This window comes from Eublepharis macularius, chromosome 11 (genome assembly GCF_028583425.1).
Source record: "Eublepharis macularius isolate TG4126 chromosome 11, MPM_Emac_v1.0, whole genome shotgun sequence".
In the NCBI taxonomy this organism is placed as follows: domain Eukaryota; kingdom Metazoa; phylum Chordata; class Lepidosauria; order Squamata; family Eublepharidae; genus Eublepharis; species Eublepharis macularius.
In genome coordinates, this window is record NC_072800.1 from 70,476,811 (window position 1) to 70,502,965 (window position 26,155).

The 26,155-nt window shown below is 45.4% G+C and overlaps 1 protein-coding gene across 1 annotated transcript in view; it reads left to right on the forward strand.

Annotated features, from left to right (window-relative positions):
• The first annotated feature begins 5,235 nt into the window (after window positions 1-5,235).
• The window catches only part of GAD2 (glutamate decarboxylase 2), a 44,756-nt gene continuing 23,836 nt past the window's right edge, over window positions 5,236-26,155 (forward strand). Inside the window, exons 1-8 of the mRNA XM_054991401.1 lie at window positions 5,236-5,311; window positions 5,981-6,040; window positions 6,283-6,432; window positions 7,861-8,094; window positions 19,537-19,627; window positions 20,571-20,683; window positions 23,236-23,351; window positions 26,057-26,136. Coding sequence (XP_054847376.1) covers window positions 5,236-5,311; window positions 5,981-6,040; window positions 6,283-6,432; window positions 7,861-8,094; window positions 19,537-19,627; window positions 20,571-20,683; window positions 23,236-23,351; window positions 26,057-26,136 — 920 coding nt within the window. The remainder of the gene's footprint in view (window positions 5,312-5,980; window positions 6,041-6,282; window positions 6,433-7,860; window positions 8,095-19,536; window positions 19,628-20,570; window positions 20,684-23,235; window positions 23,352-26,056; window positions 26,137-26,155) is intronic.

Sequence of the window (26,155 nt, forward strand, 5' to 3'; positions counted from 1 at the left end):
ATATGATTTAACAAGGATCTACATTTTTATCTGCACCAAGTATAAGAAATATTTATTATGTTCAAAACAGTGAATCTTTAGTAGCTGACCAGAAACTCTACCAGAATGTTTCTGTGGGAAGAATCCACTAAGTACCTCCTTTGCACAGCCACTATTTGCTTTTATGATGTTTGCACATCATTAAAAGTCTAACTGAAAGGAAAGGATATTTTATACCAGTATTGCTTAGGAGCTTATACTTTTCATAGGTAGGTGAAGTGGGTGAGTATATGATATTCATGTATGAGTGGGGATAAAGATGGTTTTTCACGTGAGGCTCTCTCTGGCTTCTAAAGTTTATGGCTCACACATAATGAATTCCTGCATTTTCTTGACTTTCCTTCTACCTTCACTTCAGTTCGGTGCACTTTTTTTTTCTTAAGGAATTCTTAGTCTTCATAAGGATTCATAATGACTGGGAAAATGTGGATTAGTTTATTACTCCTTAATTGTTTGGGGGAAACAAGAAGAACCAGATTCTTCAATAATCTGTCTCACCCCTTTGGAAGTGAACAGAACGAAATACTGAATATTGTGTTAATAGTCCAGTTTCTGCATCAGTGATTAATAATTGGCTTGTAGGTTTTCTGCACGGTGGGAATGAAAAATTTCCCCCCTCCCTCAAACCCTGTGTTCCTCAGCTGCCAGTTAAAATTACTGGTGCAAGGAAAATCTCCAGCAGAAGGCCACTCTGTTACATCGATGCACACAAACACACTTCTTCTTAAAGTGCTATACGGTGACTTGGATTCTATGGCCTTGGATTCTATGGCCTGTTTGTTTGGCCTCCAGGGTAACTGGATACTAGCTGCTGAGCGAATAAGAGGCTCAATTGGATGGATCACTGGTATGATTCAACAAGGCTCTTATATTTTTGACAGCTTTGATACCTTACCCATTGGTGTAGAATCTGTTTTTATTCATTTATAATGTATAGATGGGTTTTTCCCAGTTGTTGATATAGAAAATTTGCTTTAAAACAGCAAGTTTGATTTTCATCAGCATACTTTCTAGGTTTTTTTTCCTTCTTAAAGAGAATGAAACAAAACAATGGCACCAGAATAGACATGAAAGAAAAACTCTGGGGCTGACCTTTAGCCAAATTACTCAGCTTCTGTCTATAAAATGAGATATTACTGACCTAGTTTACAAGACGGATTGTGCGGATGAGCAGTGATGAGGGTTGTAAAGCACTTTGTAGACCTGAATGTTACACAAATGGTCTGTAATAGATCAACCTTAATATAACAGTTTGGCTTTGTTCCCACTGAATTCAATTTGGGAGGGGAAAAGAAAATGCATAAAATCCCTTAGCATTGAAACCCTGGTTTCTTTTTTTCCATGTATGTCTTTCTCAGCTGGGAAACTAGGAAGAATACAATCCAGGCCTGCCCTTTCACATAGTAAGCTTTTCACCCACACACTCTCAAGGCAGGAGAACACAAGGCCAAGATGAGCACTTCCGATGCTATTGAAAGAACTATATGGGCTATCGGAGAACAAGGGAAGAGGGGCTGCCTAGAACCTGGCATTCAACTGCCCTGTACTGCAGACACTGGTTACCAAGTGGGCAGAGATGGCGTTAGCCTTCTACACATAAACCCCCATCTTCATTTTGAAATACATTTAAGGATCCCTCACCATCCATTCCATCAAATGTTTTGTAGCTACTCTAACCTTCTACAATAATTCAATCCAGTGAATGTGATTTTAAAAAGCCTATCAGAAATGTTTCTGTAAGATGTAGACTTTTAAGAATGACAACGCCAGTTGCCAGTTTTTTAAATTATGTCCATATTTTGAATGTTCAGCAGACCCCAGTCTGGTGTCGTCGTTAGAATGCTTGGATTAGGATCTTGGACACCCGTGTTTGAATCCCCACTTTGCCATCGAAATTTCCTGGGTGACCTTGTGCCAGTCACACACACTCAGGTTAAAATGGAGGAGAGGAGAATGATGTAAGCCACTTTGGGTCCCCATTGAGGTGAAAGGCAGGGTATAAATAAAGTAAAAAATGAAAAAACGTTTTAAGTTTACCATAAACTAAAACTTCCCCATTCCACACCAGTTTCAGATTTCCCAACTCTGATGGAGAGTCTCAGCCTGAATCTAGACAAGAACATCACAGATCAGGAATCTACTGTTTGCTGTGAGCATCTTGCGGGCATCCTGTCACTCTGGAGTTGGTCCTTAATGCCTCCAGCATCACTTGATGAAGAGACTAATATATTTGTCTCTGCAGCTCATTAACTCACAAATCTGCTCTGCAGCCAGCCACCTGGGGTCTCACCTGTTTATGGACATGCTGAGCCAGAAGCATCTTCATGAGCAGGGCAGAAAGGGGTAAGACACCCCAACAAAGAAACACACATTCTCCAGCTTTTTATGGTACAGACAAAAAGGCCTGTGTAGCTGTCCTCAGCTCCATATTCTCTGGAAGACACCAACAGTGCAATCCTAAACTGAGTCATACGTTTCTAAGGCCACTAACTTCAAATGAGAAGGGTGTAGCTCTTCTTAGCATTGAGTTGGCATTGTATTGCCTCTGTTTTAGATGTCCCTCCTGTTGCTTACACAACTGCTTAAATCTCAACCTCCATACCATCTTGGGGTCTTCTGCCTTAGGATATCCAATCTTCACTGGTTGCAGCCTGCTCACTGTGAATTGTCTATTGTTTTGGCCTCATAAGACCAAAAACAAACTATAACTCTTATCAGTCCCTAAGGTAAAGTGCACTAGAGCCCAAAGCATTCCATTTCTGTAAGAGTGTTCATGGCATTACATTTATCGTTCCAGCTCTTCCAGGCAAATATCTCAGGTGTGTTCAGACCCAGCGTATATAAAGTAGTTGTTATTTTAGAAAAAGAAAAAAAAATTCCATTACCACATCATGAGTGACAGTTCAAGAAAAGGAACAGAAACAGAAATGATGGGGAGTCCTAGGAGTGCTTTTATGTAATCCAGACCTGTCCTTTGCTTCCAAGTGTCTGTTGTAGCTCAAGAGAAGGCACACTGCTTGGCCTCATGAAGGTAAGAAAGCCCTGGGTTGCCCCAGGAAGAGAGAGAGAAAGAACTAGGAAACTAGCCATGGGGCAAGACAGGAAGCACCTAAGGACTGGCTCTCATTACAGCCACCACATGGATTCTTCTTTCAACCTGGCATATATGGAGTCAGACCATTGGTCTGTTAAGGTCAATATTCTAGCAGCAGCACTCCACAGTCTCAGGCAGAGGTCTTTTTCATCACCTGCTAACTGATCCTTTTAATTAGAGATGCCAGGTACTGAAACGGGGACTTTCTGCATGCAGTATTGCTGTTGTATCACTGAGCTACAGCAGCTGTACCTGATGTGACAGTCATAACAGGGTTTGGCATTTGCTGTTCACACCTGAGTACTGCTGGAGATGACCATGCAGTGATAGCTGTAGGGTGCACTTTGTTCTCACACACTGCTGCATTCCTAGGAATTCTTGGACCAATCACATGGAAGAAGCAGCAAATATCTGGGTGGCTTCATCATGTGCCTCGTTTCCATGAAACCTAATTTTCTACACCCCCTTCTAGATATTCCTGGTGGGGGTACTTGCCCATGATCTATAGTAAGTTACTCTACCCTTGATAGCGTCTGCATGGAGAAGCTACGTGGAAAGGATGCTTCAAACAACTTTGTGGAGACTGGCCATGATAGTGTTTGGATGAAAAGGAAAGCCTTGGCAACCTTGCTATGGGGAGGGTTATTGTGGCAAGGATCCAGTTTTACTGTTGCTTCCTGTCATATCAAAGCCTTTGGAATGTAATTTAACAGTATTTGGCTAGAAGGCAAGAAATGTATCTGGGAAAGGCTTGTTTTCTGACTACTGGAAGCAGCCAATCCTCCAAGTAGTGTGCCTTCTGCCAGGCTGATAAGATATCATTACACCACCCAAGCCATGAAATAAGCACAGTTAGGAAAACATGTTTATTCCCCAAAATTTGCACCACCAAATTTTGCTTTGAAAGAAAACTAATGGTTTCTCTGTAGCCTTCCTTTCTCTGCTCCTCAATATCCAGCGGTGCAATCCTATGCAGAGTTGTGCTCTCTTAAACCCATGATTGCAGAAAGGTGCAAATCTGTTTAGGATTGCACTGAGTGCCAATTTCATGTTTCTCTTGAACTGGTTTATATTTCAGGGCACAGAATGTAAGCAGCATTGATTGTTCTCAGTTTCCAAGAAGCATAGAAGCAGAAGCTGAGATCCGTAGCCCTTGGAGTTCGGTTGCTCCTTACATGCAATCCCATTTTGTTCCAGCAACAGTTGCTTTGTGGACAGCTCGGTTTGTCTGCTAACGTCGTGTAGGCAGACAAGCCGTGACGCTCCAAAGGCAATTCTCCCAAATTCTTCCATAGACGGAATTAATATAATTCTATACATACACCATACCTCACGGCTTGATGAAACTTGCGACAGTGAACTAGAGGTCTGAGCGCACCCTGTCCTTCGCTCACTTGTAGATTTCTGGCAAGGTCTCTAAAGACAAAGCCTGAGAAGCATACGTAACCGAAGGCTCCCCACCCTCTCGACTTGCCATCTCGCCCGCCTGCACCCCCTGACTGGGCGCGGGAGCCCGAGCTCAGGCTCTCCACCGGGTCGGCTTCTTTCTCCACGTCGGCGCTGTCCCTGGAAGGCAGCTCTCCGCGCCGATTCAGTCGTCTTCTTTTGTTTCTGACCCTCAGCGCTCCAGGCGACTCCAGAGAAGGACTGCCCCCCCCGCCACCTCCCAGGAAGTCGTGATCAGGCGCAGGCAAGTGTGTCCTTCGCTCGTCCACGCCAGGACCCCCGGGCAAAGGGAGCGTTCGCCTCTTGCGTAAAAACGCGCCTATCGCCGTCGCCGCCTGGCTCAGAAGCGGGACTGAGCCCCGGAGCGCATCAGCACCATGGAGAGCGCCTAGCGCCGCCGCTCGCTGGAGCTCGGCGACCCCAGACTTCGGCGCTCGGCGTCCGCCAGGAGAGCCACGTTCTGCCGCCTCTCCTAGCGCCGCCGGCCTCGTCCCCGGGCCCCGCCGCCCCGCCGCCGCCCTCGCGTTCACACCCGCCCCAGCACTCCCTCTCCCGCCCTCTCCCGCCTCCCTCTGTCTCGCTCTCCCGCTCCCTTTCGCGCACACACGCACGAATCGCGCTCGCTGCACTTCACCGGCTTCTGACCAGCTCCGCAGATGGCAACTCCCGGCTCTGGTTTTTGGTCCTTCGGGTCTGAAGATGTCTCTGGCGATCCTGACAACCCCGGTACAGGTAGGAGCCCCTGGGAAGACGCCTCCATCTCTCGCCGTCTGCAGCAGCAAAGTTCATCCCCGGGATGGGTTTCCTAACCCTGACCTCACTTGTTTTAACCCGCTTCTGCCCTGGAAAGACCGGAGTCGGAGAAGGCGGATTCCTGACGGAGTAGTAAATACGAGGCTGAAAGACCACCTGGAGAGCCGGCTCACCTGAGCACCACAAAGGCATTGGAAGCGCCGCTAAATACCTAGCTTGCTGGATATCTCTCAGGACCCTACCTGGCCAGGGAGCAGGCGACGCACGGCATCTGCTGGCCCCTTTATGGGGAGGGGGAGGGCAGAGGAGGTTGGGGGAGTTGAGGACAAGAGAGTGGAATCAGAGCGCTTAGAAAGTTGCATGCATTTCCTCCGGGCTTTGAGAATTAGACCAATGCTTTCCTACCAAAGCTTGCGAGGTTCTATATTTATTTGAATATTTCTAGCCCGCCCCATACCGAGGGCACGAGGCGGGTAGCAACACATTCCATCAATAATCAGGCTGAATCTTAAGTAAACACCGGACAGGGAGAAGGAGAGGGTAAAGCGCCTCTCTATAAAGACCCTGTTGCGAGGGTGTATCGAGCGTCTCGAAGAATCCACTCCCAGCTACCCGTCTGATCCTATATTCTTGTTTCTCCCCCCTCAGCGAGAGCTTGGTGTCAGGCTGCCCAGAAGTTTACAGGAGGCATTTCAACCAAACTCTGTGGTAAGCGACGACAACACGTTTGTAACCCAAATCAGGAAGAGGCTTTAATAACGTGGGAGGGATGCAAAGTAAGGAAAACAAAATACTCCCTCCCCTCCCCCCCCCAAAAAAATAATAATGGTAGCGAGAGATCGGAGGACTTCCAGAGTAAGTGGACGATTCGGTGCTCCTGAGGAGCTTCTCTCCTTGTGCCGAGCGTCTCCGCGGTGCTATTAAGATTTCGCTGTTTGTGTCTTTGTTAGCTCTACTGTACGGAGATGGGGAGAAGCCCATGGAAACGGGGGCTAAAGAGGACCCGACTGCGCTCCCGAGAAAACCCACTTGCACCTGCAATAAAAAGCCGTGCGGTTGCCAAAAAGCAGATATTAATTATGCATTTTTACACTCCTCAGGTAACTACCCTGGGGTGGAGGGACGTTGAAGAGACTGGAATCTGGCTGGTTGTATATTTTGGAATTCGTCCATGGGACATTTCCCCCCCCCCAAAAAAAGTAAAATATTTTGGTCGAATGCAAAGCAATCCTGGTTAAAATAAGTAGGAATTTTGCCATTCACTTCAGTGGGATGTGAACAGTGACTTTTGGCAAGGAGAAGAGACACAGTGGTTGCTGAACAGCTGCGTGTAGATAAATGGCTTCCCTTTGCCAAGACACCATTTCAGTTGTGCGGTGGGGAGGACCTGTGGTTTAGTCCGTACATGGAGAAAATCAGGCGACCCTTTAACTCCAGTGGCATTCTTCGAACTGGCTTCTTGAAACCATGCACATAGGCATATATTTGCTTTCTTCTTGGTGTCTAGAAAGCAGTTCAAAGAATTCCACTGGCTCTATTGACCTATGTGGTTTTTCTGTAGCCATAGATGAATTAGAAAGAAAGCACATGCCGGTAAATAAACGTCTTTCTCCATTCCACTTAGAAAAGAATGCCTGAATAGCTACATGTGTGTTTTTTAAAAACCTCTGGAAGGATTTGTTCCAAATCTTACACCAGGGAGTGGTATGAAAAGACAATATATGTGTGCGCGCTAGACAGTGAGAAAGAGAGAGGAATCCAGGCACTTGAATCAGGCTGTTAAATTCGGGAAGTCCTTGCCAAGAAGTATATTTATGGGGCATGAATCTTTCTGCTTCAATAAATCCGTCCAAAATCTTCTACGTTGAATGGGCATATATATAACCGATAAATGGGCTTCCTCAAAATCACAGACGCGGCCTCAACATTGTCAATTACTCTGCGTCGAGGGATATTGAAGATACTTTGCCAGACTTATCGGTGGTTTCAGCACCATTTAGAGGGACAGCGACCAAGAACAGTTTAAGTCTAATTGGAGAGTGCTACGTATGGGCAATTGAGGCCATACACGTCAGAATTAAAGGGGAATTAGGGGTGGAGAAGCCCCATTACAAACTGCCACGCGCATAACGTATAAAGGTTTTAAGTATTGTGTTGCATTTAAACTCTTTACATTTTATCCTAATTTCGTGTTTTTATTTTCTTCTCTTGGGGGCGGGGATGGTGGCTCAGTAAAAAACAAAATAAATCCATATTCAATACACGCAGGAAGTCAGACCTCTCTCCAAGCAATAAATTAATTCCTAAACACGGAATTGTGTTAAATTATAGGGAAATTGTATGTTCCCAGGGTGGGGGAGTTGTAAAATAAAGCCCTTTTCATTCAGCAATGTTTATGTTCTTGTTTTCTGCACTGTTAACGAAAGAATACTTAAAACGAAAGAGACAAACAGTCCACTATAGGTAGAAAAACGTGTCCAAAATCTAAACATAACATCAATGTCATATTTCGTTCCCCAACATTTCAGATCTTCTGCCAGCTTCCGACGGAGAAGTAGCCACATTGTCTTTCTTACAAGATGTTATGGACATTTTGCTCCAATATCTGGTGACAAATTTTGATAGATCTACCAAAGTCATCGATTTCCACTATCCAAATGAGCTTCTTCAGGATTATAACTGGGAATTGGCAGATCACCCCCAGACCTTGGAAGAAATTCTGTTGAATTGCAGGACCACGCTAAAATATGCCATTAAAACAGGTAACAGACAAGTCCGGAATATATCCCACTGCACACAGGCGCTCTTTCTCTCTCGCGCGCGCACACACACACGGTTTGTCCGGTTTGATGCATTTATTCTGCAGTTCTGTTGCTTGAAGCAAATACCGTAACTGTCTCGGTCGATGGAAGAAAGCGATGTATTTGAAGGGGTGGGGGTGTTACTCAAAGGTGTGTTGGGTTTTAAGGGCAGTAGCTGTTTTCGTTTTATAGAATCGCGTCATTTTAAACGCGAGTTTGTTCCTAATTGTAATGACTTCCGATCGCGCTGCTGACTTTGACCCCAAACGGTTTTCCAAACTGAATATACAGAGGCTTTGTAGCGTGAGGAGTCCAGGATTTGAGACATGGACATTTGCCGTCTTCCTGCAGTCGCTTCGTTTTCAGACTTGCCTCCATCTTGTGCAGTTGGTAAAACATGTTCCATGTAACCGAGAGGCCGATTCTTCTGTCTTGGGTCGCGTTGCACATTAAGACCGCTGGGCCTTTCGGAGCAAAGGGAAGGCACGGGGAGGGTGGCTGGGGGAACCGAAGGGTGCGAGAGGCAACCTGCGAGCGGGATTCGGTGGCCTGGCCCTGTGTCGTCAAAGCAGATCCACACAGAATGTGTCTTACTCGTTCTTTACCAACACGAGTAGCGGAATTCTCCGCAGCGCTCCGATGAACAAAGGCAGGCTGGCCTTTGTCGGTCTAAAGGAGGGGAACTCGGATTGCTCCGAGCGAAGGCCTGGCGCTGAATTCAGCGGAACTGCCCGGGCGTAGGATAAGGAGCTGGTTGCGCGACCCTTAATGAAGTCCTTTGGTAGGGACGGGAGGGAAAACCATTCAAAACGCAGTTATGAACGTGTGAGCATTTTCTATTGATTTCACATTGTCAGGTTTTGTGAAGGATTCGGTCTTGGAGGATTTGGGTTATTGAGTTGGGATGCGAGTGATTTAATGCTTTGTTCCGTTGCTTTTTTCAGTTGTAGACCGTCCCCTCTCCCACCCCCTGTTTTGCTTGCTGGATTGTTGTCTTTGAAGAACACCCCTGCCAAGTCGCTGCGTCCAGGCGCCAAGACTGGCGGCATTATTGACGATCCGGCCATTTAGCACTGGAGATGGATGCAGTCCTGAATAGATTCACACTCTTCTAACTCCGTTCACTTCAATTGATTTAAAACGGCGTGATTCTACTTAGGATTGCACTGTTAAAAAAAAAAGATCACATTTTGGATACAGTCCTTAACCATTCATATCAGCGCCCGAGACGTGCCATTGGCTGGCGTGTGTGTGTATGGATTGTGCCACTGCAAATCTTATCCTAACCGCGTTCCCTGATTTTCACGGGATTTATTCCCCAGCACGTGTGCATAGATAGGATCGCAGCCTTAATTTAACTGTCAAAGGGGGAGAGGAGGGAGGGAAGCCCCGAGAAATGCAGAGAGCATCGATCATTGCTGGGCTGAGCCAGACCGACGAGTCCATCTCTCTGTCTCCGGCGGTGGCCAGCCAGACGCCCTTGGGCAGCGGGGCGTGATGGGGCTGCCTCGTTGCTGTCGCCAGCCTCTGGCCACGAAGAGTCCAGAACAAACGCGGGGCCGGTGGAGAACAGAGTGTTCCAGCTTGGAGGGAGGGAACAGACTGGTGCGCGTGTGCACGTATATATGCAGGCATACACACGTGTTCTGACACTGTAATGATCAGGACCCAGTTGAGCAGGGCATTAACGTCATAGACCTCTCGCTGCAATGACAGGGAAATCCTATGCGAATTTACGCAGAAGTAAGTCCCATCTTATTCAATGAGACTGGCTGCTAAGCAAGGGATGTTAGGATTGCAGCCTCAGCCTAGTTTGCATGACTCCTGCACAGGCTTTTTCTTAAGACACCTGAACAGCTAGGAACAGACGGGCGCCGGCATCAGAGGCAAGGATGAGCAACCGCCCGGCTTACTAGCAGAGAGCCCCGAGTCTGTGGGATGGAAGGAGACCAGCCTGTCGCAATGCATTCGAAGCCCGGTCGGCATCAACAGGATTTGTTAGTCGTGACTGGACGTTTTCATTAAGCTTTATTGCCTTACTTCGATTCCACGTACGTTGAAGACCCATCACTCCTTCCCAACGATGCCTGCTAGGCGTCCGGCCTCTCCTAGGGCACCTAGAAAGAAAAGCGGCCCCCCTACACACACACACGCACACCCCAGCTGTTCCCAGTGTTGTGTAGACAAATAACTGGAACGCTGCAAAGAAATTAACCATGCAGTCCTAGACATAGTTGCACCCTTTTGAGCGGGGTGACTTCAATGGGCTTAGAATGCCGTAACTCTGCTTAGGATTTCACTGTAAATGTAAGACACCACAGACAGACAGACAGACAGATCATAACTTTTTATTTGCTTTTTATGGACATGATTATACTGTGTGCAGCTGTGTGTATATTAATTGATTAATCAGGTGCATTTATGAACCGTGGATTTTTAAAAATGGAATTTGGACTGTTGGTTGTAAAAAGGTGTTCGTTCTTCATGGCTTTGCTGTAAACACAGAATGCAAAGCCCAATAGGCGACATTTCGCAAATGCTTTTTTATTTGTTTCTGTTCTTAAATTTATGAATGGAAAGAACCTTGCCCCACAGTAACCACTAAACAGTGAGGCTTACAACTGAGAAAACAGGCATTGGATCGGGCTTGTAAAATGCAGGAAAATTTAACTTAAAGGCTTCACAGACTCGCACGCCAGTTATTTCTGTCCATCCAGGCATCCCTCCAGGTTCCCAGATAAATTTTCCATAACATGACTCCTATTTCAGTCCCCAAATCAGTCAACCAGAACAGATGTTTGTAAACCGGTGAGAGAACTCGAGAACATCTGGAATTAAGCCCCATTGAAGTCAGAAAAAGAGTGAACTGCAAAGCTGGGGCAGTTGCTTTGAAGCAAGCGCGCACCGTGGCCTGCGCAAACGACCCCCTAAAAGGTCCAGTGCGACTCTAACCAGTGCAGCGAATAGGCTTAGGACGTTGTAGCGCTGCTTAGGAGCGTGCTATGTGGCCTGGTGTGGAAGCGTCAGGAGGTCAACTCCTTGGGAATGAGGCAAGATCAAACTCGGTGGAGGTCAACGACTCTGGACTGTGAGGCTGGTTTGAATTGCTCAGATTGCAGGGGAGAGGGGGGGCAGCTTCCGGGCCAGGCAACCCTCTGATCTCACCTTTGCGAACCGCCGGCTCTGGTTTAATCGTTTTATAGGTTGCTGCTACAGGTATGCACTGAAATGCGCGGTAAATTACAAGTCCCCACAGGGCAAAGAGAGAGATGTTGGCAGCTTGCCGGATTTTCAACACAGGAATGATGTCATTTCAGTCCATCAACCCAATGCAGCCAATGTGGATCACAGGAGTGCTGGGGGCACCTGTTGGGCAGGCGGGATCGAGGACCAGCCGAGTCCTTGAGGACCACAACTGGGGTTGCCTGGAGATCTCCCGAAACTACGACTGATCTCCTGACAACAGAGATCAGTTCCCCTAGAAAGAATGGGTGCTTTGGAGGATGAGCTCTATGACATTATACCCGGCTGAGGTCCTTGTCCTCCCCAGGCTCCATTTCCAAATCTCCGGGAATTTCCCAATCTGGAGTTGGCAACCCAAATTATGACCGTCTGTGAAGCAGTGGAGTGGCTGGGCAGCCTCTCTTCTCATGCCTGGAGGGACGCCTGGCCAATAGTCCCCAATTGCAAAGATGACTTTGGGGGGATGGGCGCTAGCCTGCGACCCCCTGGCAGGAGGAAGGGGAGGAGGAGGAGGAGGAGGAGGAGGGATGGTGCTCCCATTTAGGAAGGAGAGCGAATGTGCGTGCCTGTCGGTGATCACGCAACACACAGCCATGGTTAGCCATAGGCCGGAGATCGAGTTGAGGGTGGGACACCCATTTATTTATTTGCTTTACTTATAGTTCGCCTTTCTCACCAAGACTCAAGGAGGATCCCACAATAAATCAGTACAGTCAGTTTCAAGTATATTTCAATAAACAATGCACAAATACAAATTTACAAAGTTTAACACCAGCTATTAACTTATGTGTAGTCCACCGTTCTAGCTTCCTACTGCAGGGAACGTATTGGCGTTTTAAAGAACGCCTCGGGGGAAAGGCGGTACAAAACCTTTTCCCTGATGAGTTCGTTAAAGGGAGATAGAAAGGAGTTGAGATGACGAGTGTTTAAATGAAGGGCCCCTTTGCCGTACGAAATGCTCCTTGACCTTGTAGTCCGATCGAGGAGTTAGGCGCATTTAAGCGCTGTACAGATTGCCGAGATTCTGCCTCTTTGTGGGGCAGCAAGGCTGGCTCCAAAGGGGCGAAGAACGGGTGTTATAAGCCGCCTTGACCGCATGAGAAGCGCAGGCGCTCCACTCTAAGCCCCTTGATTTCCGTGCCATGCCAAGAAGACTGGAGGGACTCTGCATGGGACTGGGGGCTCTTCCCTGGAAAGGTCACACCAGGCGCGCTTCAGTTCAGTAGGACTGGTGTGAATAGGATCGCACCGCCTAGAAAATACAACCTGCTCCGCACCCTGTAGGTCGGAAGACCTATTGCTGTCAATTACTTGTCAACTCTGCAGGTACAACTGCGCTGCCATGCAAATGGATTTCTGCTTGCGTGGGCTTCCTCGGGTGAAGTTTGAGTGGCCTTTATCGGACGCGCGAAGGGGGCAGCCGACTTTGAAATCGGTGAGACTCGAAAGTAAATCCCATTGCGATCAATCGCACTTGCAGAAAAACGTGCTTAAGGGAAAGCAGGATGTCGGTCTACCGAGGGATGTATGAGGAACTTTCACACTGTAGTTTTCAAGGCATGTAAAGTAGCAATGCGAAGACCTCCAACAAGCCTCGTGGCTGCTGCTGAGTGGTAACTTTGACATCAGAGAGACCCCAGGGCCAAACTGTCGGATTAGTGGAAATGTGATGCCACCTCCCGAGGATTTAACAAAGGACCAGGGATTCTTCAGCCGTTATAGGTGTTAACCGTCTCAGGAGAACTTGGAGGCTTGCAATATCGCCCGCTGGTGCCAGTGTGAATAGTCTCTGTTCTTTTTCTTAATGACATTTGAATTTTGCTCGATTTCGTCTAGCCTTGCGCTTCCCGCAGTACGTGGCCCCTTGGACCGGCTGCTTCTAACTTCATAAGGCGCCTGCCTAGGGAGGACACAACACACGCACCTGAGCAGGTGGATTCCATCACGCCACAGTTTCTGCCGGAGTAGGCATCTGTGAATCGTTCCTGACGTGCCACCAACTCCCTGTCTATTTTTGTGGCTTTAAGGTGCCACGGAGCTCTTTTTTGTTGAAACTAATCTACTTGCTCATCAATGGCAGGGGATGAAGCACCGGCCTCATAGCATCAGTGATGTATAGATCCAGAGAACAAGCCTACTCAGGTCTCTTCAGTGGGGCTTACTTTCTCATCTGGGCTTAAGTGTGTAAGTGTGTGTGTGTGGGGGGGGGCGTTTGGCAGACCTAGGCCCCTTTTTAGGATCGCACTGTCAATCGCTTTCCTTCCGTTGCTCTGAGATCATTAGACTGGGCTTGGATCACTCGCTTCTTTATCTCTCGATTGGGGGGGGGAGTGCCATCAAGTCACGGCTGACTTATGGAGACCCTCGCTGGGGTTTTCGAGGCAGGAGACTTAACAGAGATGATTTGTCATTGCCTGCCCCTGTATAGCAACCATGGTCTGGTCGAAGGTCTCCCATCCAATCAGCTTCCGAGAGCTGACGAGATCAGGCTTGCCTGGGTGAGGGGCATCTCTCCACTTAGGATTGTTAAAAGGGACGCTTGACGGTGATAGGCCGGCGAAATCTCATGGAATGTTCATTCCAGTCCCCTATTGGACGAATCTAAACTTCATCCGGTGCCTTCTAGAGATAAAAGAGAGCCATTTGGGGCTGTAGTGGCTGAGGCAGAGACCATGGGATGCAGAGAGGCCGAATGAGGGACGAGCTTGGGCGGATGGCTTCACTGCCGGATTTTATTTATTTATTTAATGTCATTCATAGTCCGTCTTTCTCACTGACTCAAAGCGGATTACATAGTGTGGGATTAGTACAATCAATATCAAGGACGTTTGAATGCCAGAGGGTAAACAAATGTAAATTTTCAAAGACATAATAGGGGGAGGGGTTAAGGAGAAAGTGATGCCCGCCTGGCGGCGCTGCTGTTGTTGTTGCTGTCAGGCTTTAGCGGGATGCCTGTTTTCTAAGAAGCGTCTGGCAAAGACAGGGAGGGCAAAGACAGGGAGGGTTTGACTTAGAGCCAAGCTACAAGTGACACTGTACACAGGTTGGACACTTGTCAGCTTCCCTCAAGTTTTGATGGGAAATGTAGGCATCCTGGTCTTGCAGCTGTAATGGAGAGCCAAGCTGTAAAACTAGGACGCCTACATTTCCCATCAAAACTTGAGGGAAGCTGACAAGCGTCCAACCTGTGTACAGCGTCACTTGTAGCTTGGCTCTTAGTGCAGTCTTGGTGATCAGTGCTAGGAACACGCACCCTTCACCTTCATCCCTGGGTTCTGAGCTCCTAGAGGTGTTGGATTAACTGTTGCTTGGAATCTTTCTGGACTAGATGGACCATTTGCTTTATTGAAGCGGGTCATTAAATTTCGGCTCTTCGTGGTCAGGAAAGTTCAGTTCCAGTGAGGTGATCTTTCCCCCCTTCATAAGGACCCTGACCCCCCAGACCTGTCCTTTGAGCAGGTGGGAACTGGGTTTGGGTGAGGAGAACGTTGCTTGCCAGGAACAACGAATTGTATGGCTGCCGTACTAGTTACATCCTGTTCCCAAAGTGCTGAAAACAATTGTCCTTCATTGGACTCGAGTGCTCTGCCGAAGCTGCACAGCGTCGGGCCCCCGAGTCGGAGTGCATCAGGTTTGCGCCTCCATCTGGCGTGTGGAATGCTATGGACCCGATTGTACAACTTCCTCTGCGGTTCTTTATGCTGCTTTGCCATAGAAAGTGCATGTGATGACATTCTGATCTCTTCACGGATCACAAGGTGCCTTTGGCTCGGCAGCTTTTCGTGTGATGTTCGTGCGCTCAGGTGCTGCTGCCTTTTTTGTCCTGCTTTTTGGAAGGACTTGTGTCCATGGGGCATGCAAGGCAATGCAAGCAAGTCTCCCGCCTCCCTCTGCATGCACAGCAAGAAAAGCAGCAGGAGAGTGAGGCAAAGGCACTCAGCAGTGGAGACGAGGCTTCCTTCCTCTGTGGGTCTGACCTTCGCTGTGGTATACCTCCCCCTACTGGACTTGAGCTTCCCGTCCCTGGCGCGTTTGGTCTGCTGTCCATGGTCCTGACCGTGACACTACTGGACTCATACTCTGGCTCCCCCTGTTACAGTGTCACGTGTCTATGATGCCACAGGCTTGCTATTTCGTGAATCTCATGCTGCTGTTTGGGGGTTAAAGGTGGGACCCAGTTCGAGCAAAATCTATCTTCTTTCTAACTGACTTGAATCTTACATCTGTGTTGTACAGCACTTTCTCCACCCCTCTGCCTCAGAAACATCTGGGAAAGTCTCTAGCTAAAGCATCACAGATGTTTTCAGCTTCTTCATTCATGACAGCCAGCCTAACTATGAGGTAGAGAGCTGGCTTTGCCTCTTTGGAGGTGACAAACTGGGTCTCAGTGGCAGAACATATGGTTTGCTTGTGTGCAGCCTCCTACATTCCCCCAAGATCTTCTGATGTAACAGAGATGGGGAAATCCCCTCCCAAAAAGCTTGAGAGCATTGGACTCAACCTACCATTCCTTTCTCTGGCTTTTTGAGATCTCTATCCAGACTTTTCTTCCAAAGAGGAGAAGAACTAGTATGGTGTAGTGGTTAGAAAACTAGACGGGGGAGATCCAGTTTCAGATCCCCACTCAGCCACAAAGCTTACTCGGTGACTTTTGGCCAGCCACTCTCTTTCCGCTGGATCCGCCTCACAGGGTTGTTGGGATAAAATGGAAAGTGGAAAACCATGGGAAGATAAGATTAAAAATGTAATAGAGAAAGATAAAGTCACAAGCTCAGAAAAGGGTGGCCTTTTTGCCTTTGCAATGTTAGCCTCAACTGTGTTGAGATTTAGAAGAGAAGAATGTCTTCCACTACCCTCCTTCACTCTCCTGCCTGCTGCTCTATCTACCCAGCTTGAATACTGAGTTTTTGTGTGCTGTACGATGGCAGATGAACTGTCTCCAGGGCTGGATCTTTTATGCCGTGTGCATGTGACAGATAGCAGACCGCTGGAGACTGATAACTTCCATCGTGGGCCTTTTTGTCTGCTTTAATTGCCCTGCAGTGTCTCCTGGCTCGTGTTCAAGCGGCAACATCCTATAGCCTTGAGTAAGAACCAGGTGTGTTTGGCCTGAATCAAGTTCTGTTTAAGCACTTGTTCCTCTTTCTTTTGCCTACAGAAGCCCAGACAGAGTTTTTGCTAGGAAAATAAGCTTTACTCAGTTCTTTGTATTCTTCAACCCACCCCAGGTACATTTTTCTTTCAATGTAAGAATTCAGAATAGATCGGTATGGAAAAATCCAGAAACACGGGAATTGCTGCTTTTCAATGGGCTGCCTATTTTCTCATGAATCCTTTTGCTATGGCCGTGATGGTTGGTTTTAATCTGGGTTATTTAAAAAAAAATCACAATTGCCAGGAAATCCAGCTATTTATAACAATGGCTTCTGACAAGGGAGACATGATGTGTATTGGTGCTGTTTGAGTAATCCCAGCACTGTCCTGGGCCCCTTGACTCATGAGCACTGACAGTCGGCCGAACTTCCTACTTCTCCTGTCTCCTCTCATCACCAGCAATTCACCAGAGAGGATATTACAAGCCACAGCAGGCTTTGCAGCTGGTGCACTCGCTTTGGCCTCTGCAGTATAGTATTCATTGACAATATGTGGCACATGAGCAAAGAGGTCTTTGGAGGGCCATTGATAGAAGGCACACTGAGCTCCGTTCACAGAGGATGAGGAATACAATCAAAGTAAATTTGGCTTTCTTATTTCTGGTTGTGGTGGAAGGGGGCTGGGACTGAAAAGAATACAACCACCAGGAATCTTTTTGGTTCATGCTGAAGTGTCTGCAGATTACAGCTATCTTAGATCCATTTCTCTTAATATGGCTAGAAACCATACAAACTCTTTCATTTTTGTAATATCAGATTCCGTAGTTTTGCATTGCTTTCTGCTCCCTCTGTAGGAGCAACCAAAGATGGGAGATAGGGTATCTTTGAAATAATCTGTTCAATCCATAGTGTATAGGTTTAGGAGGTAATCTGAGAATAGAAAAACAAGGAATACTATATTCACAACAACATCTGTCTACTCCCCCTAGCGACCCAGCTAGAGGCAAATTGTTCATTTGCAATTTTCTTGTCATGTAATTTTGCCTGGGCAAATCGCTTTCAGACTCATATATGTATACATCTCTTCAAGCACAGTTTCAAGCTATAAATCCTTCACTGACTGTAGCAGAACCAGTGAGCCTTTTGGATTTCAGGATGGTGGGCTCATGGAGATTATTTTTGTGAGTTGGCTTTAAGACTTCTATGTGAAAAAATAACCTACTTCCCATTGTGACTTTCCTTAAATTCTCTGTAGCTTTAAACACAGGTGGTAATGAACTGTCCGCTTCCCGATTTGGGTTGTCCTTGTAGCTGAAACTCCATATGAGATGTGGCTGGTTGGAAAAGGGGAAAGCTAGAGCTAGTAAGGCTTTGGCAATGGGTCTTGAGGGTCCCAACAGAAGCCTGAACAGCAAAACCGATCATCAGATGCGTTCCAGAAAGTCCACTGGTATCATTGGTGAGATAAAGTGAGAGATTGTGCTGTGTTGGGTAGATTTTTTTAAATCAATTCAGGCTAAGGAAATTCAAATGAACACACATTAAGTTGTGACAACTAGGTCTTGGTTTAGTATCCTCTTTGGGAGGATTCTTCAGTACTGGAAACAGTCCTTGGCTCCTGTGTAGGTAGTACTACCACAAACTCTCTGATGTCCCCACACTCATCCCTGGAGACCCTCTATGTCAGGGGTCTCCAACGTGGTGCTTGTGGGCACCATTGTACACACTGACACTTTTCCTGGTGCCCACCAAATGTTTTCAAAAAGTGGGTGGGCCTAGGTGGAGTTTTTGCCAAGCATGGCTTCTGATAGGTGATTGGTGATTTGATTGGCTGTGCAGATTCTGCTTTGGCAGAAACTGCTTCCACCACACAAGGATCTTAACTGCATGACTGAAGCTATACTGTAGCAGCTATTTTGTGGCTGGCTCCGCCTCCTGCAGCAGCCATTTTGTGGCAGCTTCCACGACACTATGTTGGAATTCCAAATGTGCCTGCAGACTCAAAAAGGGTTGGGGAACTCTGCTCTGTGTCTATGGAGTCATGACAGTCAAGATCAGTAAGTGAGCTATCTGCCCTGTAAACACCTTTCTGCAGTACCCCAAAACAAGAAAAAGTCCATTTAATATCTTTTATTAGGACCAGCCAAAATGACACAAAGTTTTCAAGATCACTAGAACTCTGTATTAGGCTGGAGATAACAATTTTTTAAAAACAGAAGGAATGGACAGCAAACGTCATGATCTTAAGAACTGTGTAAAAGGCTGCAAAAGTAAAAGTGTGCTGGTGCCACTGGTATTCTGAAAACAAGAAGTGCAGAAACGGAGTCCTCTTGCTGAAAACACAAAGGCCTGCAATAGTCCAGATATCTCTCTAACACAAGGCTGAACCACACAGATCACTGACAGCAGAGGAAACTTTGGGAGTCCTTGTCCTTTACACACTGCTGTGGGTAAATTTAAGGTGGCACACAAGACATGAAGTCAGTTAAAGCCACATGAAGTAGATTTCCCTGGCGCCATGGGGAAATGAGAGCCAGTTTTGTGTAGTGGTTAAAAGCAGTCTAATCTGGAGAACCAGGTTTGATTCCCCACTCCTCCACTTGAAGCCAGCTGGGTGACCTTGGGTCAGTCACAGCTCTTATAAGAGCTCTCTCAGCCTCACCCACCTCACAGGGTGACTGTTGTAGGAATAATAGTAACATACTTTGTAAGCCACTCTGAGTGGGTAAGTTGTCCTGAAGGGCAGTATATAAATCAAATGTTGTTGTTATTATTAAATGCTTCATCTGTGGTCTGCTGAAGACTGCATTAGAGGGACCAAACTGGAGAAACGTGAAAGCAGACATGAAAGAGAAAGCAGAAATGCAACGTGAAAGCAGAATGAAATGTGAAATCAGAAGTTATACCTTAGAAACATCCCTAAATATTATCTTAGCAAGAGCATTCTTTTAATCCACTGTTGTTATGGTGGTTCTTCCAGAAGAAATACACACACACAGTACATTATTTAATACTATGATTTTTTAAAAAGTTTCCAATATGAAAGAACTTTTTCCATTTTATTCAGGACATCCCAGGTATTTCAACCAGCTGTCGACTGGATTGGATATGGTTGGATTAGCTGCAGACTGGCTAACTTCTACAGCCAATACTAACATGTAAGTAATCAACATGATACTGGTGTTTCCAGTCTGACTTGTGACATTGCTTTAAACACAGCAAATACAATATTGATTCAAAGAAGTTTGCTTTGGCAGCTAGAAAATATGAACAAGAGTTGCATCAGAAGGGTGCCATGTTTTAAGATACGAACTTTTAGACTGAGTTATTTTAGTGCTAATATTTATAACTTGTGTTTTTTTCTTTTAAGTTACTGTGTTTGTTTATAACACCTTTGGCTACATACAATAAATGCTCTTGTACCTTTGTACCTCAAAGCAGTCTTTTTTTTAAAAAAAAGTTGAAAATCCCTGTCTTGTTCATTGTGTAATTTGCCTTGAGTCTCAGAGTCTCTCTACACGGGACCTCTCGGTGGGTGTTTGTCAAGTGCAGGGAGATGCAATGTTCACTGGGAAGCATAGTTTAAAAAGACAGAGCTGGCAGAGATTGCTCATCAGAGGGTTTGTTAATTTCATCTTCTCCTCCCCAAGAATCTGTCAATTTCACTTTCCAGTCTAAAACTTTGTGGGATTGCAATCAGAGGGCAGCGAGGAATGGAAATGGGCTGGAACTGCCTCCCAGCGCTGGACTTGACCTGGAGAGGTTATAATGAGCTGAAGTTTCCCTTCTGGCATTTCACAGCCCCTTCACACAGCTCCATTGTACAGCAAAGCCTTTGCTCTGGTGCCAGCTCTGTCTTTTTAAACTATCCTTCCCAGCTACCATTGCATCTCCGAACATGGGCCCTTCATGTGTCAGATGTCTCATGTAGAGAGATTCCCAGTGAGAAAAGTGGACCACAAATGATGTGAATAAATAAATGTACATTTTCAGCTAATATTGGTATAATCCTGGAATGTCTATTATATCTGGGGTCTTTGAGGGGAAGTGATATAGATATGTTAACCTGAACTGTACAATTTGTATATTTCTGTGTTTCAGGTTCACTTATGAAATTGCTCCAGTTTTTGTTCTTATGGAATATGTCACATTAAGGAAAATGAGAGAGATAATTGGCTGGCCGGGGGGTGCTGGCGATGGGATCTTTTCACCTGGTGCGTGATCTTTCTTTATGTATTTAAGCCTGTGATGCATTACATTTTTTGCAGTGATTTCAGGGAGACCAGCAGCATGCATGCTCAAAAAGCCCCTTGCTCAAAATGTTCAACGCCCTCTCTAGGAAAGAAAAAAGTTGGCATTGCTATGCTAATTTAGGACTTTCATTCCTGTCCCTGCTGAATACTTCCTTCAAGCCAATTGTGCCACCTAAGTGGTGGGAGGGAGAAAGAGATGTTTGCCTTGTGGTCCCATTCTATGCAACTATTTTATGAGTTGTAGGTGGGAATGAAAGGCATTTTAATGAGCAGCTGTCATCGTGACTGAGCCCTTGAAAGTTGAGAGAATTTAAGTGCCGACAGAATTCAAACCAACAAAATACTTGATGTGGTTTATAGATTTAATTCATTGGGGTGGCTTCAACAGGCAATATTGAGCAAGCATTTTGGCAAGCTAACCAAAGGAAATGGTGTGTGTGTGGGGGGGGACCCTGGGATGAAATATGTTCCTGTTCCCCTGTTTATAGTCTTACTTCCAAGCCCTAAGCAATGGCATATTATCTCCCCCACCCCCACCCTATTCCCCATCAAACCTTGATTGCCAGGAGATGTGACTGAGCAGCTAAGAGAGGGGAGATTTTTTAAAAAATTCTTTTCATTGTCCCCTCCCACCTCTGAATCTTGGAGCTTGCATTAGGACACACTGACCTAGCAGAATAAGAAATGAGAATCGAACTAGATATGACAATGGGGTAGCTATAAGAGGATCCCTCACAGGGTTTGTTTTATAACAGCCTCTGTGTATGTACGTGTGGGAGGAATTCAGATTCCCATGGGCCACAGATCCAAAGAAGGGGATATGACTTTTTCCTCCCAGCATTATTTTCCTGCCAATCATCTCTGGGAGCTGTTATTTTACCCCATGTGATAAACATACAGATATTACTATATGGATACACACATTCAAAGTTGATCAGCCACCTAAAAAAAAAATCCCCTGCCATATTTACAGTGCAATCCTAAACAGTTACACCCATGTAAACCCATTGACTTCAATGGACTTATGAAGGTATAACTCTGTTTAGGACTGCATTGTTAGTTTGACTCTAGCGCAAGTCATTGCCTGTTGATGCTCTGTAATGTCATTAAGACCCCCCATCCCAGCTGTTTCTTTGTGCTGGAAGTAGCTGAGAGGAGGGCACGGGGTGCCATTGTGCTCAAGCAGGGAAGGGAGATGATTTCTCTCAGCCTGTTCTCCAGTCCATTTTCTTGCTCTAAATTCCCCTTTCCCCAAAGCTGCTTTTAACCCTATTGAGGAACAAAATATGAAAACCTATATTATTTCCCTAGAAGGACAAACAGTTTCAATTTAGATCAGGAAAACAACATCGGGCAAATTTAAATACATCCCTCCCCATCCCTGTACAAGCAAATTGATGCACAGAAAGCACATATATGCAGCGGTTATTAATTTAAAAAATACTGTGAGATCCAGTCATGGATTCAGTGTCCTAATAACTTTGTTCCTATATCCTTGTCTTCATCCTCTCAATTTCCTCTCTTTCTAAAACAAAAATTTATTAACAGAATTTAAACAGCTGATTTGTTGCAGATGGGGGTGAGGTTTGACATTCTTTCTGGTCATCTTGATATGACAGTTGGGTCATCTAGATGAGGGGCATCGCTAACACACTTAAAAGATGAGAGCCGGTTTGGTGTAGTGGTTAAGAGCGTGGGACTCTAATCTGGAGAGCCAGGTTTGATTCCCCACTCCTCCACTTGAAGCCAGCTGGGTGACCTTGGGCTAGTCACAGCTCTCTGGAGCTCTCTCAGCCCCACCCACCTCACAGGGTGTTTTGTTGTGGGGATAATAATGACATACTTTGTAAACTGCTCTGAGTGGGTGTTAAGTCATCCTGAAGGGCGGTATATAAATCGAATGTTATTATTATATTATTATGGCTTGGTTTTTATAGAGAGATGGGTAGAATTAAGAGTGTGCTGCTGGGAGGGAGCTACTAATGTGCTCTCGCCTGAGGGTCTTTGTCCTCACAAAGGGGCACCATCACAGCATCATGGGCAGAAGAAAGAAAGGCAAGATGTGGAAGGATTAAGGAAGGGAGAGAACTGTACACTTTTTTCCTAGCAATTGTAGCTTACCTGGGCGTAGGAGGTTATGCTGATAGTGGAATATAGCTATTTTTAGATTGGTTTTTTAAATATAGGTTCAATGTATTGTTCTAATGTTACTTTTTTAAAACTCCAGTTGTTGTTATCTTGCTGTTACCCATTTTGAGTCCTGAGATGCTTGAGAGAGAGATGGTATCTAAATATCTTAGATAAATAAATGTAACGTGGCTTTTGCCTTCTCATGGCCAAAGGCTTGTTTGGTCGTGGCCTTCCCATTACCCGGGCGGGAGGGGGCAAAGGGAATGGTCCATTTCCTTATCTAAGATCAGGCGGGAAATTTATGACTTGTATAACATGTAGTTTGTACTTAAGCAATGTACTTTTGGATTGAAGAAGTAACAGTATATTACTGTGGACTCCAGGTGGTGCCATATCTAACATGTATGCTATGTTGATTGCACGTTTCAAGATGTTTCCAGAAGTTAAAGAGAAAGGAATGGCAGCTATTCCGAGACTGGTTGCCTTCACATCCGAGCACGTAGGTTTCTGTTTTATCAGTTTTGCTAATCAAACAAGGCTTGTTAGAATTTTGTCCTACCTGCCACTTTTCTCGGTATCCTCTGACCTTCAGAAGCCTATTTCTCCGAGTACAAAGGGAGATGTATGTTTTATACTGGAGAAGCATATTCAGTTAATCTGATCCAGTTATGTGGGTGACCTTTGCTGGGCTCTGTTCGTCAGTAAAAAGTATAATGACATCCATGGTAAGATAAGTGTTGGGAGCAATTTTATCATTTATTTGAAGTTTTAACATTGTGGAACACTGCTTCTTAGTGCATTTTCATACACTTTTCCTTTCAGGGAGCATAATCTACCTCACAGGGTTGCTGTGAGGATAAAATAGAGGAAAAGTGAGCCATGAACACCACCTTGAGGTCCTTGGTGGAAAAGCAAGATAAAAATGCACCAAATAAATCATCATAAATACAGAGTGGTGCACATGTGGTGGTAGAAAGTGCCATTAAGTCATAGGCTGCTTGGGGTGACTCCTGCTGAGGCTTTCAAGGCAAGAGTCTAACAGAGGTGGTTTGCCATTGCCTGCCTCTGCATAGCAGCCTTGGTCTTCTTTGGAGGTCTCCCATCCAAATATTGACCATGGCCAACCCTGCTTAGCTTCCAATATCTGAAAAGACCAGGCTTGCTTGTGTTTTTCAGACATATAATTCTCAATCTTATCCTTATGAGAATCCTGTGAGGTCAGTTAGGCTGAAATAGTATGATATGCTCAAGATCTTCCAGTAAGTTCCATGGAAGAGTTGGGGCCTTGAACCTGAGTGTCCCCAATCCTAGGCTGATTCTCTAACCACTGTACAAAACTGTCTTGTGGATTATCTTGTAATCTTTACAACAGTCCTGCATGGCAGGTCACTATTGTTATCAATGCAAAATTCAGAAGAAGAGGACTGCCCCAAAAACAGAGCAAAGAAACCAAAAGTAAAATGGTGCAACGGGAAGAAAACTTACCTTATTCAGTTATACTGCCTCTGCATATTTCACCCGTGCTTCTTCAGGGGGGCGGGGATATATAAAAATATCAAATGAAATTAATACATTACCATTTAAAAGAACTATTAAGAAACTTGGTAACAAGATAGGAAACAATGAGAATAAAGCATACATGTATCCAGAACCACAATTCCATAAGAAGATAACACACAGGTATGTATATAGATAGAAACATTGATCCTAAAATATTTATCCAGCTCAGGCAACTGAGGATTTCTCCTGACTCGGAATGACTTTTCCAAGATCATAGGCACACTTAGGCTCAAGTGAGCCATTAAAAATTCCTCATTTAGTTGTAGGCACTGCAGGACACTTAGAAGGGCTGAAGGATTACTGACAGAAGTTCTTATTAAGGATTACTATAAGTAGCAAAAGGCTTCTGATTTTTTTTAAAAAAGAGCTTTCCTAATCAGCATATATATTTCTGTTGCCAATAATTAATAGACACAAAAATACACACAACCATTTTCACTTAGTGACAGGGTTATAGATGTTTCATTGGCTATGAGGAAATCACTGATTTTCCTATCCATTTCTGTGACTTTTCCCCTGACAGTGTGACAGCCCCATGTAACAAGAAAGGCGAGCTTTGGCCTTGTGTGTAAGAGAAAGGGCTTGACTAGACTGCATAGTTCATTCGTGGCACAGGTGAGATCATGGTAGCTTAGATATTTTGCCATTTTGTCACGTTAACTCAAATATGGATCCATTTAGAAAACAATAAAGAAAATTTCCACTTATCTAAAAAAAACCCTTGCTTTGGAATATGCAATTTGGAGAAAATATGGAACATCCTGAACAATACTAAGTGCAGTAAATAAGAAGCGACCATGAATTTTTTTGTGTATGTTATAGCAAGTTTGTGTAGTGGTTAGAGCAGGGGTCCCCAATGTGGTGCCCATGGGAATCATGGTGCCTGCCAACAACTCTCCTGACACCAAGTGTTTTAGAAGATTTCTGATTGGCTATTGGAGATGTGATTGGCTGCGCAGACTTTTAGAAAACAATGCTTTGGCAGTAGCTGCCACCATCACACAAGGATCCTCACTGTGTAACTGAAGGTCAGCTACAACAGCCATTTTGAGACTAGCTCTGCCTCCTGTGGCAGCCATGTTATGTCAGCCATTTTGTGACTGCTCTCACTACACTGCATCAGAATTCCCACGGTACCTGCAGACTCAAAAATGCTGGGGACCCCTTAGAGTGCCAAGTAAGACCTAGGTGACTTTGGTTCAAGTTTCCCTATTGCCATGAAGCTAAATGGACGACCTTGGGCTAGTCACACAGTCTCAGCTTAATTTACCTCACAGGATAGTTGATGGGATAAAATGAGGAAGTGGAAAACAGGTGTTTTCTTCTGAGCCCCTTGGAGGAAGCAGTAGGCAAAAAAATTCTACATAGATACATGGATAGATTATTACACAATACTCATTGCCTGACTAAAAACTAATCTACAAGCATTCTGCCATAGTTTTTAAGCTGCCCATAAAGACCACAACCCACTAGGATCCTGCCATTTGTTTTTCAGGACACATAAATAAGAATTACAGAAGAATATTATTGTCAGGAGATGTTCCTGGCAAATTGATCACAAGGGTATAACCTGAACATTTTTCTTTCAGTCAAAGAAAACAGAATTGGTATAAACACAGCAAACTAATCCATGTGCTTTTTCAGAGTCATTTTTCTGTGAAGAAAGGAGCAGCGGCCTTAGGAATTGGTACTGACAGTGTGGTTTTGATCAGATGTGATGAAAGGTAAGTACCTTTGAGAAAC